At 33.4% G+C, this 15645-nt stretch overlaps 1 protein-coding gene across 1 annotated transcript in view; it reads right to left on the bottom strand.

The window, feature by feature from the left end:
- Positions 1-284: 284 nt before the first annotated feature.
- LOC132715143 (uncharacterized) overlaps positions 285-15645 on the bottom strand; it is a 62959-nt gene continuing 47598 nt past the window's right edge. The window contains exons 43-56 of the mRNA XM_060698117.1: positions 15341-15488; positions 14658-14775; positions 14102-14194; positions 13447-13549; positions 12838-13066; positions 12077-12249; positions 8654-8756; positions 7883-8065; positions 7290-7460; positions 6574-6691; positions 3968-4185; positions 1740-1916; positions 979-1079; positions 285-471 (exon numbers count right to left, since the gene is read on the bottom strand). Coding sequence (XP_060554100.1) covers positions 285-471; positions 979-1079; positions 1740-1916; positions 3968-4185; positions 6574-6691; positions 7290-7460; positions 7883-8065; positions 8654-8756; positions 12077-12249; positions 12838-13066; positions 13447-13549; positions 14102-14194; positions 14658-14775; positions 15341-15488 — 2122 coding nt within the window. The remainder of the gene's footprint in view (positions 472-978; positions 1080-1739; positions 1917-3967; positions 4186-6573; positions 6692-7289; positions 7461-7882; positions 8066-8653; positions 8757-12076; positions 12250-12837; positions 13067-13446; positions 13550-14101; positions 14195-14657; positions 14776-15340; positions 15489-15645) is intronic.

Below are 15645 nucleotides of genomic sequence, written 5' to 3'. Positions count from 1 at the left end.
TTAATAAATAGTCAGCTATTTCAAGCCGATTAAAAGTTTAAATTGCTGATATGATTTAAATGTATTGTATATTAAATCTGGAGAATGTCCCGGGGAACAGACTCAGAAATTGTTAAAATTTTTAAGTTAATTTTTTAAAACCAAATTTTTAAGATTTAAAATAATGATGGTGTAGGAATAAATAAGAATCACTAACAAAACTAATACTAACTCCCATAACCAAGCAATAATAGACCTAACATTTTTTCTCACCTTTTCCTTCTTTTAGCAAGTTCTTGATGATGTTAAACTTCTATAAACTCAGTAATTGTTTCCGGACCTTTTGAGACCCCGGCACCAATGGACAATAATTGTCTCCCCACAGTTCTGTTTTTCCTATTGGCTTCAAAATCTAAATCAACACGGGTCACCTTCATTCCCTTTCTGTGTTTTTCACAAAACCCAAATTGTCTTCCCTTTGGTAAACGGAATCTATAAAAAAATATAAAAAAAAAGGGCACTGATTAATTAAAAGGAAAAAGGGAAATAAAAACTAAAAAGAAAATGGCAAATTTGGGGAATATTATAGGGGACAAGGAGGCCACCAACCACGTTTTCCCATTAAAATGGGAAAGAGAGATACAATGGAAAGGGAAAAACCTAATCCCCCACCCCAACCCCTCGCAAAATAGGGGGGTAAAAAGAAAAAATTTTATTGACACTTTTCATTTTGAAATACTCTATGACTTTTCACAAAAATAATTCTACCTTTTTCTAATAAAGTAGGGCTATTCCTTATATTTAACCCCTTTTAAAAAGTGCCTCACCTAAGTTTTAACTGCTTTATTTATGCTGACATTACTTTTACTACATTAAACACTTTCTAAGTTTTTTTTATAAAAGAATGTTGCATTATGAAAGAAATCATTTTACAATTTTAGAGGAAAAAAGAGAAAGATACAACATATGTTCTGACCATCTGGTATACAAATAATTTACCTTTCCAGTTTTCCCATGATCCTGTGAGAGTCAGCATCTATAACAAGTTGTCTAAACTCATGATATATTTCCTGGTAATCCGACATTGTTGCTTGAGGATTCTTAAACAATAAAAACAATGCTCGCATTTTACAACATTTTAACACATGTAAACATAAAGTTGAACCTGCCATTATTGCATTACTGATACTAAATATGTAAGGAAAAGCAATCATGAACATAATTTAGAGGGTTACAAAAATTATCCGTAGTTTAAATGTATAATGTCACTGATTAAAACAATATCTAAATGTTCACGTTTATACAATTGCTATAACTGTGCATGATTAAAGCATAGATATAGACTGTGATAGATGATAAATAAGATGTTTAAAATCAAACAGTTCATATAATAGCAATCAAGCTATTGTTGGTTGAAGCAGATCTTTGATGCTTTTTTGTGCAATTTTATTTTTTATTAATTTATTTTATCAATTATATTTTTATGTTTCATATGATATTGCTATAATATAGGTCATATGATATGGCAAATTCCCAGCTTTAGCAGTGGCAAAAGATCTCAGGTGTCCCTTCATGTATTATTATAGTCACAAGTTGGCACAAGAGTGGAACCAGCAACATTCATAATGCTGACTTGACAGTTTCTTCTTATGAAAGAATTCAAAGCCGCTGGCATGATTTCTTGCAATATACATGTATCATCTTAATAGCTCATTGTTTCCATGTAAAAACATATTATTATTATCTTATAATTAACATACCTCTTCAAGCCATGTGATATAGTCTTCCCCAAACTCACTCTGCATACAGTTAAAGTTAAAATGTTTATTGTATTTCATAACTGCTGTCATTCGAGAAATAAAGGGACAGAACCTGTCTAGAGTTGTTTCCCCAAAATCGTGAGGTAATGGTATGGGTTCTGTTACACTGTGCCAACCCTACAATATATACATTACAAAATATTACATGGAAAATAACTTACCTTATATCACATAGAATATATTCTATAACAAACAAACAAGAGCAAAAACTTAACCAATGTGTTATGCTAACACCTGGGTGAGAACAACAGTGAATAGTACGGCTAAAAATCATGCTTTAGTATTCTTTTTTAAATCTATTAAAACAGATTTTGAATTTAGAAGTACAATGTATACTTCTGGTGGCTTAACTTGCATTTAATTTAATTATATTGAGTAGAAAATACATTACATATTAGAATGAACGATATGTTGATATCATTACTGCCACAATACAGTATAACACGAGTAAATTACCATTCATAATACTCCACAAAATTCATTTTCTAATTGAGTAATGATATTAATTAACTAAAGACAAGATTTTTCACTATATATATATATATATATATATATATATATATATATATATATAATATATATATATATATATATTCATATATATATATATATATATATTATAACACAATGAAACTTCTCTCAACCTTGCAGATCAAGCTGTTTGTCTGGTATACAGGAGTATAAAAGGGGTTTTCAATCAATGTATAAACAAATAAATATATTAACCTATTATATATATTGTTTAGGTGATCATTTGATATGTTTTGTTACAGATTTAACTATATTACAGTCATACATCAAAGGGCATACATATGTGGCATACATATGTACTGAGTATAATTCACCAGCAGTGGATCACAAATGTCAACTAAAACAAGCAATTATCATAGTATTGCAAGCAATCCATAAGTCCCCTACCGGATGGAACCCCATCAACATTCTGAAGTTCTGAAGGGCCATTGGCCATTCACTAATGTGTTTATAGTAAATTTGTTGGAAAAGTTCTTTAAAAATGATCACAGGAAACAGTTTTGTTAAAAAGACAGACGGACTGAAGGACACTCTAAATTTAATATTTGAAACATCCGTTACCAAAATATAACAATTTAAAAAGCAAAATTCTTAAAGAGGAGATAACTCTGGAATTAAAGATGCAATTTCATAAAAATTTTCAGCTCTTTTTGACTAATCACAAATATTGTTATATTTGCCATGTTTTAAGCCTATTTGTTGCCAAGGCAACCAATATTTTTTCAAAATAAGAAGAACAGATAAGACATGCATAATCTTAAGACTGCCATCTACCCATATGTCAAGTTTCATAAAAAATATTTCCAGTACTTTTTAAGTTATCACTTGATTCAGTTTATGTGTAAAATTTGCCATATTTTCAGTCTATGTGTTGCCATAGCAACCAGAATTTTCAAAGAAAAAGATAAGAAGAACAGATAAGACATGCATAATCTCAAGACTGCCATCTAAACATATTACAAGTTTCATAAAAATACTTCTATTACTTTTTGCGTTAACACTGGATCCAGTTTATGTGTAAAAATTGCCATATTTTCAGTCTATTTGTTGCCATAGCAACCAGAATTTTCAACATAGGAAGAAAAGAAAAAGACGTGCATAATCTCCAGACTACCATCTACCCATATTTTAAGTTTCATAAAAATACTTCTATTACTTTTTGCGTTAACACTGGATCCAGTTTATGTGTAAAATTTGCCATATTTTCAGCCTATTTGTTGCCATAGCAACCAGAATTTTCAACATAGGAAGAAAAGAAAAAGACGTGCATAATCTCCATACTGCCATCTATCCATATATCAAGTTTCATAAACATATTTTCAGTACTTTTCAAGTTATCGCGGGATCCAGTTTTGTGGACGGACGGACTGACGGACGGACAGACGGACGGACGAACAGACAGACAGACGGACGGACAGACGGACGGAGGGTAAACCTAAAGTCCCCTCCGGTAAACCGGTAGGGGACTAATAAATTGACAGGGCAAGTGCTGAGATAAGGCATCAAACTCAAAAACATAGACTCTGAAATTTACTTAACACTCTCTATACTGAGATAACTGAGTTTCTGTTAGATAACAGACAATAAAATTACAGTATAGAATGCATGTTAAAACAGCCTGAAACAACCTTACATACCTCATCATGTTCACAGAGTGTGTGTACACAGTATTTCTGTATTTTAAATATAGACTTCATGTCTGACTTTTTCTTCGAAGATACTGGACGTTTTTTAAACATTTTCTTTAAACGCTGTCGTGTAGAGGGCTTCCCCTCACCATCAGACTTATCTGCAGCACCTGTGTCGGATTCATGTTTGTCATCAACAGTCTCTTCTTCCTCATCATCAACTTCTTCTACACAATTATCAAACAAAATTTATAACAATACATTTCATTCTTGAAATAGTTTCACATAAATAATTGTAACAAGAGGGCATAATAGTCAAATTATTTAACTGGGACAAGTAACTGAAACTTATCTTTGTAGTGAAACTTCTTGAGAAGTCTTGATGAACTCCAATTAAAAAGCAGAACAGTAACTGGTTCACAGATTTGTGATTAAAAGCATCTGCAAACAGGCATACTATTTTGTTATACATTAGTGCATTTTCAGAATCTAACTAGAGCTTTCACAGGAGTGACAAATCATATCTAAGGCTAAGAATTTAATATCAGTCCAATGAACAATAACTTTGAAGGGCAACTTTTAAGTTTGAAGAATATCCTTCAAAGCATTGAATTAAATATAGAGAGGACACAATATTGAGTGATATATGATCCTCAAATAACCCTTGAGATGGTACAATGGTGGCATGGGTTCATCTTGAGATGAACATTGAAGCCAAGTTTGAACAAAGTCTTACATTAAAGGTGTATAAGACACAGTGGTGATGAACTGATTGACATAGGCCACAAAGTAATTCCAGTATAGCAACTCCCCATCCCTACTCCATGCCTCCTTATGTAAGTCAAGTGGTAGGGGTATAATAATGTTTTAAAGAAATTATATCCTCTCTTTTTAATTCTCATCATATGTTTTCAAAGCAAATAAATGAATGACCTATAATTACAGCTTTAAAACAATTAGCTATGCAAAAAAAGTTAGTAAGCTTATTTTGATTTTTTGAAAATGATGATAAATATTTTAGCAATATGTATGTCTAGTTTACATAAAACAACTACATTTGTACACATATACTCAACACAAAAAGTTTAGTCAGTAGACAAAGATAATAGGACTGGTGTATTGAAGTTCTAAAGAAATAAACATGAAAACATTTTCCGAAATCTGTAAAGTATCTTCTTCAATTTCATCCACATCACAACAAAATTCAATCAATTTTAAGAAGTTAAGCGTCATTCGCGTCATCTAGGGGTCGAAAGCAAAACTCTGGAGGGTGCCAGTAGCGGGTGTGTCCTCCTGGCTTTGTTGAAGACTGCCAAACAGCGTCCTCATGGTGTTTATCAACCGTCTGATGACCTAGAGTGGGATGTTCAACCATTCTTCATGTAACGCTCGTTCCAGATCCCCCCAGGTTGTTTGACGTCATAACGTTGACGTACCCTTGCGGCCAAATGGTCCCAGAGGTGCTCTAATGGAGATAAATCCGGGGACTTGGCTGACCAGTCGAGCACCCTGACGTTGGTTTGCCTCAAGAAGTCCCGTGTTACCCGAGCGGTGTTTGGCCTGGCGTAATCATGCTGCAGGACGTCAGCGTTGCCCTGACGAAGATATTGCAAAACCACTGGCCCAATGTTATTGTCACGGTTTCCAATAGCATTATGGTTACCTTTTACTGTTACCAGCTGTGTAGTCCCCGAGCATGATATACCACCCCATACCATCACGCTACCGCCCCATACCGATCTCGCTGTACAATGTTTGAGACGTCAAAACGTTCACCTTTCCACCTCCATATCCGTAGTCTTCCCTCAGCTGCCTGCATATTGAATCTTGATTCATCGGTGAACACTACCCTTGCCCATTGCTGTCTTGTCCAAGCGAGGTGTTGTCGAGCCCAGTTCAAACGCGCCCGGCGATGACGTTGCGTTAACGGTACTCCAACCAACGGACGTTCTGGACCGTAATCCTGCAGCTCTGAGACGGTTACAAACGGTACCCAACGAAATTCTAGTTCCCGTTGCAGTATGTTAAGCGGCTAAACAGTTCAGTGCTTGTCAAAAAACGATTACGTCAGGACGACGTCACCAGGAACCTGTCTTCACGTTGCGTTGTTTTCTTTGATCTTCCAGAACGCGGTCTATCTTTAACACTGTTGTTTTTTTCTGTACCTGGACTGGAGACGGTAAATTGTCCGTTCAACGCACACTTAAAAATGAAGTGCGAGGTGGTTAACGGTTGATCCACCGTTGAGCATACCGATAGCTATTAAGCCTATTGTTTAACGTCATGCCAGGGCGACGTCCAATGACAACGTTTTTAAAATTTTTCTTTAAGAATTCAGGTTTGTATACGATAACACGTGTTGTTCCACTAGTAAAATTAAATTAAGTGACACTGGACTTTGCAATCATTGTGGTGCACGTGCATTTTGCCGTCTTCGTGAACAGCGTGCACATTTCAAGTGTACACAATAAAATCACCAAATATTGAATAGCTCAGGCGTTCAGCATGATTACACATGCTTGTATAAATTGCTACTTTACAGTGTGTAGTAGATATCACAATATCAAAATACTGACTAAACTTTTTGTTTTGAGTATATATTTGTTACATATCACCTGTGTGAGATTTTAGGAAGTCTATAATGAACAATCTAGGATACACATCTACATCCTGATGTTCCGCATAAAAACACAGTTGACGAAGTAACTTTCTCTGTGCAAGCTCAAATAATTCCTGAAAACAGAACAGCAATGCAGCTAGAATGTAGCTTACATAATTGATATGTATTATTATGATTTATAATATTAAACTACTGTTCATTCCTATCTAAATAGTCTATTCTAAGTGGGCCAAGACGGTTAACACAACATGTTTGGTCATTTTCTTCTTAAAAATTGTCACATATTACTGCAAATCATTGGCAAGACAATAAATCATCAAATGTGACATTTCTAAACAGTATTTTCTTTTTCTCCGGACAAGAAAAACAAACTAAAATGGCCAATAACTCTAAAATTGATGGTTCATTTGCACTAAACTTCTGTGTAATGAGATCTATCCATCTATGAACTTTCAAGCTGCCAAATATAAACAAAACCTGTAGGCAGGATGCTCCTTTTTAAATGGTTACTTTTTGAGGCATTTTTTTTTCTTGTTATAAAAAAATACCAAGCAATATCTCTTTATATTCATCACCAGACAGAATGAATAAAATTTACAGTTGCCTTATATTTCCCCTACTATACATAATAATCTATTGTGTGCTCTTCCAGACAAACAGATATGTTTATATGTATATACATATAAACATATTAGGAGAGTGAAAGGTTACCTGGAAGGAGAGGTTTTTATGTTCTTTGTTTTGTTTGTTTTTATTATCTTTTGCTGTCTCGGAATCACCTTCATCAAGTTTTTCTTTCACCAATGCAAGCAGACTAGAGTAGGCTGTCTCACTTTTCTCTTGAAAACTCACTATTGGGTAACGTAAAGACAGGACGCCCACCTGTATACAATTTGAAACAAATTTTTTAGCATCTAAATTATATTACATGAATAAACATAGAGATAGTTGATAACTGTGGATAATTACACAGTTACAGGTTTATATCAGCAACATTATGAACAAAACATTATGAACAATATTTAAGTTTAGCTTCTCTTTTAATCGAGCAAAAGTAGTCAAATAATAAACATAAAGAAGCAAATATTCTTACTATTTTCACAAAAGTTATTATGGTTTAAAGTACATTTACTTCTTCAAACTTATCATGTAGTAATAAAATAATTATGTCAGACTACATATCTTTTTTCATTAGTCTTAAAATTCAAAATAAGTTAAAATTTTAGATACACCAATTACGGGGTAAAATAAATGGGCAACATATGTTTCTAATTCAGGAAAGTCATCATAATATCATGCCATACCTCTGATGCCCGCCAGTTGTTGCCAGACCCGACTACTGCTAGAACAACAGGCAGTTTAAGTGTGTTAGCTGCATAGCGGAACTCCATACGGCATGTAGCTGAGTTCGCATACTCGTCTGATACACACACTATAACAAGCTTGGCACTTAACAAACCTTCTGCTATGTCATCAAACAACCCATTCTACAATAAACATAATATGAATGAATGTTAGATGGGTTTGAATCATAATGTTCCCATTCAAGCATATGTACATAATTATGTAGTTCTGCAAATTAATATAAAATAAAAGGTTATTAGAAAAAGAGTTTTTAACTATATATTTCTATCCTACAAACAATACTAACATTCCATTTGTTTATGCATTGAATTATACAGAAGGATATGTTTTCAATCAAGATGTGTTCAATTTTTATTTAAGAACATTCATATCATTGCAGCCAGCCCACCTCACCGGCTTTTCTGGATAACTAACTTGTAATTACATAAACCATTCACTTTGCATTCAACATGATTTATGAATCATTGGTTCGGGACATATGACCATTAGATACAATGTCAGAGATCAATTGTCAAAGAGAAAGTTCGCCTTGTCCGAGGATCGAGCCAGCAGCCCCCTGAGTACAAATCCCATGCTTTCCTCATTCAGTTAAGAGAGAGGTTAACTAGCCTTACCTAATGCAATACTGAAATTATATTAATATCCAAATATGTTGTGTTTTTTTTACTTTCTTATACCATATTACAAGACAAATTTATAAATTCTGATACCTGTCCAACTCTTTCTACATCAATCCAACATTTCACACCATTTGTATCTAAATAATCTTTGATTGCTCTAGGATCACCAAACCCAATTGCACCTGGTACAGACCTGTTAATATACCAACAGTAAGCATTTACAAATTATCCTTATTTCCCTCCTATCTCCCTGAGTACAAGGGGAAAATAACAAGCTTTAAATAATGCTGCCCCAAGTATAAAGGTGGTCCCCATTTTTTTATTGGACCCCAGTTTTTTTAAAGGGGAAAATAAGTATAAATTTGGGTTGGAAAAGCTTTTTTCTTGAGGGTATTTTTTCTTAAAGAAGGGAAAATTTTATTTCTTTTTCCTATTTTGGGAAGAAATGGTAAAAACTTTTTGTAAAAAAGAAAATTTTCCTTTAAGGGTTTTTTCCCTTGAAAGAGGTTCACTGTATCTGTTTACATCAGGTGACAACAACACAGGTATTGCAAAAAAGCTCATTTGCTCAAGAATATCCCTATTATTATAATAAAGCAAGCTTATAAGTTATAAACAAGAGCATTTAGTTCAGATAACATTGATGGTAAAGAAAATGTTGGGAACACAATAAATGATTAAGTTTAAACAAGAGGGCCATGATGGCCCTGAGGTCGCTCACCTGTATATAGGCCCCCCACCCCCGGGCCAATTTTTACCCAAGGGCTTTTATTTGTTTATTTGAACAGACTTGGTAGACACCCATAAGAAGATGTTTCATGCTAAACATCTAAGTTCTAGCTCATTGGCATTTTTAAAAGAAGATTTTTAAAGTTTTTACTATACACATATAGTTAAAAACAATGTCACCCCTGGGGCAGGGCCAGTTTTGACCCCCCGGCGTTTATTTTAACAAACTTTGTAGATATTTACTTAAAGATGTTTCATGCTTAATATCTAAACTCTAGCTATTTGGGTTTTTCCAAAGAAGATTTTTTCAAGTTTTTGCTATACACATATAAGGAAAATCAATGACCCCCCAGGGCGGGGCAAGTTTTGACCCCAGTGCTTTTATTTGAACATGCTAGGTAGACACCCATTAGAACATGTTTTATGCTTAATATCTTAGCTCTAGCTCTTTGAGTTCTTTAAAAGAAGATTTTTTAAGTTTTTACTATATGCATATAGGGAAAATCAATGACCCCCTGGGGCGGGGCCAATTTTGACCCCAGAGCTTTTATTTGAACAAACTTGGTAGACACTCATTAGAAGATGTTTCATGCTAAATATCTTAGCTCTAGCTCTTTGGGTTTTTTAAAAGAAGATTTTTTAAGTTTTTTACTATATGCATATAGGAAAATCTATGACCCCCTGGGGCAGGGTCAATTTTGACCCCAGGGCTTTTATTTGAACAAACTTGGTAGACATTCACTAGAAGATGTTTCATGCCAAATATCTAAGCTCTAGCTCTTATGGTTCTTTAAAAGAAGATTTTTTAAGTTTTTACCATATATGCATATAGGGAAAATCAATGACCCCCGGGGGCGGGGCCAATTTTGACCCCCAGGGCTTTAATTTGAACAAACTTGGTAGACACTCACTAGAAGATGTTTCATGCTTAATATCTTAGCTCTAGCTCTTTGGGTTCTTTAAAGAAAAATTTTTTAAGTTTTTACTATATGCATATAGGGAAAATCTATGACCCAGGGGGCGGGGTCAATTTTGACCCCAGGGCTTTTATTTGAACAAACTTGGTAGACATCACTAGAAGATGTTTCATGCCAATATCTAAGCTCTAGCTCTTATGGTTCTTTAAAAGAAGATTTTTTAAGTTTTTACTATATGCATATAGGGAAAATCAATGACCCCCGGGGCGGGCCAATTTTGACCCCAGGGCTTTTAATTTGAACAAACTTGGTAGACACTCACTAGAAGATGTTTCATGCTTAATATCTTAGCTCTAGCTCTTTGGGTTCTTTAAAAGAAGATTTTTTAAGTTTTTACTATATGCATATAGGGAAAATCAATGACCCCCTGGGTCGAGGGCCAATTTTTGACCCCAGGGCTTTTATTTGAATAAACTTGGTAGACATTCACTAGAAGATGTTTCATGCCAAATATCTAAGCTCTAGCTCTTATGGTTCTTTAAAAGAAGATTTTTTTTTTTTTACTATATGCATATAGGGAAAATCAATGACCCCCAGGGGTGCGGGGCCAATTTTGACCCCAGGGCTTTTGTTTGAACAAACTTGGTAGACACTCACTAGAAGATGTTTCATGCCAAATATCTAAGCTCTAGCTCTTATGGTTTTTTAAAAAAAGGTATTTAAAGTTTTTTCTCTTGGTTGCCATGGCAACCAGAGTTCTGCATGGAATTAAATTCTTTGAACAATTTTTAAAGGTGACCACCAAAGGAACATTCCTGTGAAGTTTGGATGAAATTGGCTCAGTGGTTTATGAGGAGATGTCATTTAAAGCAAAAGTTTACGGACGGCCGGACGCCGGACGGACGGACGCCGGACGAAAAGCGATCACAAAAGCACACCCTGTCACTTTGTGACAGGTGAGCTAAAAAAGCATTATGAGGACAAATTTATTGTAAAAATGCAATCATAAGAGATAAGTGAAGTGCTTTTTAGTATACAGTAGAACTCTATGAGTCGAACTTTGATTAGTCGATGTGTCGAAGTAAATTGAAAGTCCCGATTTTTTCTCTTATATACTCCATATAAAAAAAACTATTTACGAGTCGAGATTTTATGTGTCAAATTTTTCGATGTGTTGAAGTTTTTTCGTGGTCCGTATAGAATAAATCTAGTACAATTTACCACAAATAAGTTGACGTCCTTCGATTATTTTGACACCTTTGATCTCGAGACATTTTTCACATCTATCTGGCCGTGAAGACGATTTCCGATCAACTTAAGTGACAGGTGTTAATTACACAGTTCGAGTGTTCAAACAGCCCTTTTTGTGTTTAAATGTTGAAAAAATGTTTTTAAAGGTTATATTTTAATTGCCCTAGCGGATTTGAAAGTACATGGTAAACAGTAAGAACACATTTAATATTGCGTGACCCGGTGTCGCCCGATAATCACACGTGAAAATTTTACTATAACTGGGTTTAAATTTTTGCCCTTTTGTATTGTTTTCGCCTTTGTAATTCATTGCAACTCAATAGGTGTTAAATCTTTTTCCCTGTAAAGTTACTTAACATTCTATTTTTATTGCAAAATGAAAATGTCGTTATTTAAAAGAAAGAAAAACATTTTCGTTATAATTTTTATAATTAAGCTAGTCACGGGTTGAAATTTTTTTATAAATTCAGCCATTAAGATCGAAGCCCATTTTTTGTCGAAATTTTTACGTTAAAATTCGACTTACCGAAGTTCTACTGTATTTGCAAAGTACTAAAATATAAAGTATTTCAATAAATAATGAGATAGAATATAAAAAAGTCATAAAATATCCTACCTGGTACCTAGCTTGACAGCTTTAGCTGAGTTGACCCAGGTATAACTGAAGAAACAAGATGGTGTAGGGTTAACTCCTATCTCTTTATTGGTCTTGCTGGATATAGCTTTCAACAATTCATCTAACTTGGACTTGTACACTTCTTTCTTTGACTTGATCATATTAACAAACACCTGAAACCATAATTCTTTGTCTAAGCATACAGTCAAAACAAATACATGAACCAGCAAATACCTGTAATTGTACAATCATGTACATGTATATACCATATTGGAACATATCACTGTATTAATATGCTATATACATGTATGACAAGACAAGAAAATAAATTTTATGCTATTTAGTAAGGAAAAGCCTTACTAATAAGATAAAATGCTAGGAAGTGTAAATGTATGTTACATATATGTAATTTCATTAAAATCTTCTCTTACAATTTCAGCTGATACAATCAGTCTCTTTATTATCAAGGGAGCAATTGACCTTAAAATAATATACATTCATAGGGAGCTAACCACCAGATAGTGACTGTATCAGTTTTAATTCTGATGATAACTGTTTCTTGAAATGAGAAAATTTTCACAAACGGTCTAAAATTACACCAAATGTAGATTTCCAAAATTGTTTATTACATGACTTTCCTGAATAGTTACATATGATATGGTAAGTACGCCTTGCTTTTTATGTATTTAAATCAATAGTTTTCAAGCATTATTTTTCAACAGTATGTTAAGGAATAGATTTCATAGAACATGTGAATTTACCTCATCAGACAATAAAATTCCCAGTTTGCTCTGCTTCCACTCAAATCCATCACCCACGGCAACCACAATCATCGGTTTTCTCAAGGTCAGTCTAGCGTACTTGAATATATTCACACAGTCCTCATCCTTGGCATAATCAGTAGATACAAATGCTACAACAACTGAGGCATCTGTCAGAGCTCTTGCCATCTCTTCTATAGAGTAACTTTTTCCTGGCTCTGCAAACCAACTGAATAAAGGAACAAAATTATATCATTATGAAGTACAAGAGGACAATTTTGGCCCAAGACTAGTAATCATTATTTCATATGCAAACCAAATGCAAATACAAGAACCATTCTGATAATAAGGATGAAACATAGAAAGCAAACACATCTCTTTTGGGTTTAAAAAAATTTAATATTGAATTGTTTATAGAATACTAGAACTATTTTTCGGCTACATCTTTAATAAAGATAAAATATTTTCCAGACAAAACTACAGACTGACCAATGAAAAAGCATCCCAGATTTAAATCACATCTTAATTTCTTAAGTAAATTGTCTTGGTTTGTATTTTTATAGTAGAAAAAATTCAATTATTATTAAGAAGAATATAACAATATTTTACCATTTAAATCCGACAGCTTGAAGATCTTCACATACAGTTGCAGGGTGAATCACTGATGATCTACTTTTAGGGGCATCTTTACCACAATATGATATGAAGATATCTGGGGTATAAAAAATAACAATCATAAAGAATTCATCATATCTTCAATAATTGTTGAAGATTCAACTATCAATATGTTGCACAATAACACTTTATGAAATGATTATTGTGTTGAATGTTGATGCATTATTATCAGATATACATTTATCACAAAAACCACAGTGCAGGAGTTTAATTAACCCATTAAATAAAATTGATATTACACTAATGTAATAACACTTTAATTTGACGTCATTTGCGTTATATACATAGTGTGTTAGCATTACACTATAGGCGCGTCAACAAAAAATTGACTCATTTAACTATAAAAGCGTTTTTATTTTAGATATGTGATAAATAGAATATTATATTCATGTAGATTCAATACTAAATTTATTCAACTAATTAAATAAAACAAAATTATGCTCGCCAGTGGCTCACATAATATGATTCTATTAAACTTGCTCGTTATATTTAGTATTGAATCTACTCTCTTTCAATATCATTTATAAAAGAAGATAATTAAAAAAACCAGACATAAAATTTGTTGATAAAGTAACATCAATAAGCATACCAGCTGCAAGATCCTTCCTAAGATCTCTCAGATTTCTAACAGACTGCACCAAATGAAGATCAAAGTCACTGTGATTGTCTGGTGGCATACATGCTATATAAAATACAACAAAGTATAGACTATATTCACAACCAGCCTGAACAGCTCAATTGGTAAGAGTGGAAGACTTTTCGTCTCAAAATTGTGGGCTCGATTCCTAATATTATTAATCAGTCTTTCTGATCAGACTTTAAATCTAGGTCCCTTATATCAATGCTTAAACACTTGGCACACTGAAGAACCAGAGAGGCTTCTCAAATTGGGACATCTCTCTATATCTTGCACTATCCTCCAGAATCTAAAATGACTAATGCTCTTCTGGAGGACTCTTCCATATAGGCAACCGAAGCCAAGAATAAATAAACTCAAATACACAGACACTGTATTCATGCTAAGAATGCTGGCAGTAATAATGGTTAGATTATGTTATCATTATATCAGGTCAGGCCAGCCTGAACACATCTATCATGCCTGTACCTTCTTGTTGAAATAACAATTAGCTAACAATGAAACATACCTAAAAGATCAATGCATGATATAGTGTGAAAATACGAGATGCATTGTAAGAATGGAGCCTTCAATTCCATTGCTCGTCGGATAGTTGAAGCTTTAAACATGTGTGGGTCTTTTGTGGCCTGAAAAAAATTAAATCATCATCATAACCAATGCATCTGTGTTAAAGATATGTTTCTTCATAATTTTGTTCCATTTTAAATGCTTTAATTTCATAGATTTCAATACAATAAATACTGCACACCTGGATATGATTAGGTTAAAAATATCTAAGTATTGATTCATTTTATGGTGTTTGTGTTAAACAGACACAGTATAAAATGTAATTTAAGCCATGTTCCAAAGTTATTAATAATTTACTAAGATTTTAATTCTAAACATTTGATGTATGTATAGTAAAGAACATGCAGAAACATGTTAAAAAGGCAGCTTGGCAATATCTCAGGTCGTGAGAATTAACAATGAGAGAAAATAGAGAAAATCAAGCTCAAACCTCACATGTTGATGACTAACACTGGTCCTTTTAATATGGCATTATTTCCATATTTTATTACCAAGAAAGATCTATTATATTTTAAACTGATACATAAAACTAAAAAAATATTAACCAAATTTCTTCTAACTATTATTATACCGCATGTTTATATAATTCTTTGATCTCATGGAAATCTTTAAATAATTTCATACCATTCTAAGACAGTCTGGGCAAGGTATGAGGTAATCGTATGTTACACCTCTAAATGATTCTGCTATCAGCCCTTCAAACACCTCATGAACGAGAAATATCACATTCTCTGGCCGAGGACCCTGCACCTGAACTATCAATTCTGAATCTCTACAAATACAAGGAGCATGACATTTGATGAAATTCATTTAATGTCTAAATTTGAATACAATATCAAATACGGTAAGCTAAACAATATATATCATTAATTCATTCCATAAATGTCAGTAGATACAAAAATATGACAGGAAAGTATCATTCATAGAAA

Source organism: Ruditapes philippinarum, unplaced genomic scaffold (assembly GCF_026571515.1).
Source record: "Ruditapes philippinarum isolate M1 unplaced genomic scaffold, ASM2657151v2 ctg6724_1_1_1_1, whole genome shotgun sequence".
NCBI classification, from domain to species: domain Eukaryota; kingdom Metazoa; phylum Mollusca; class Bivalvia; order Venerida; family Veneridae; genus Ruditapes; species Ruditapes philippinarum.
This window is presented reverse-complemented; position numbering and strand designations above follow the sequence as displayed.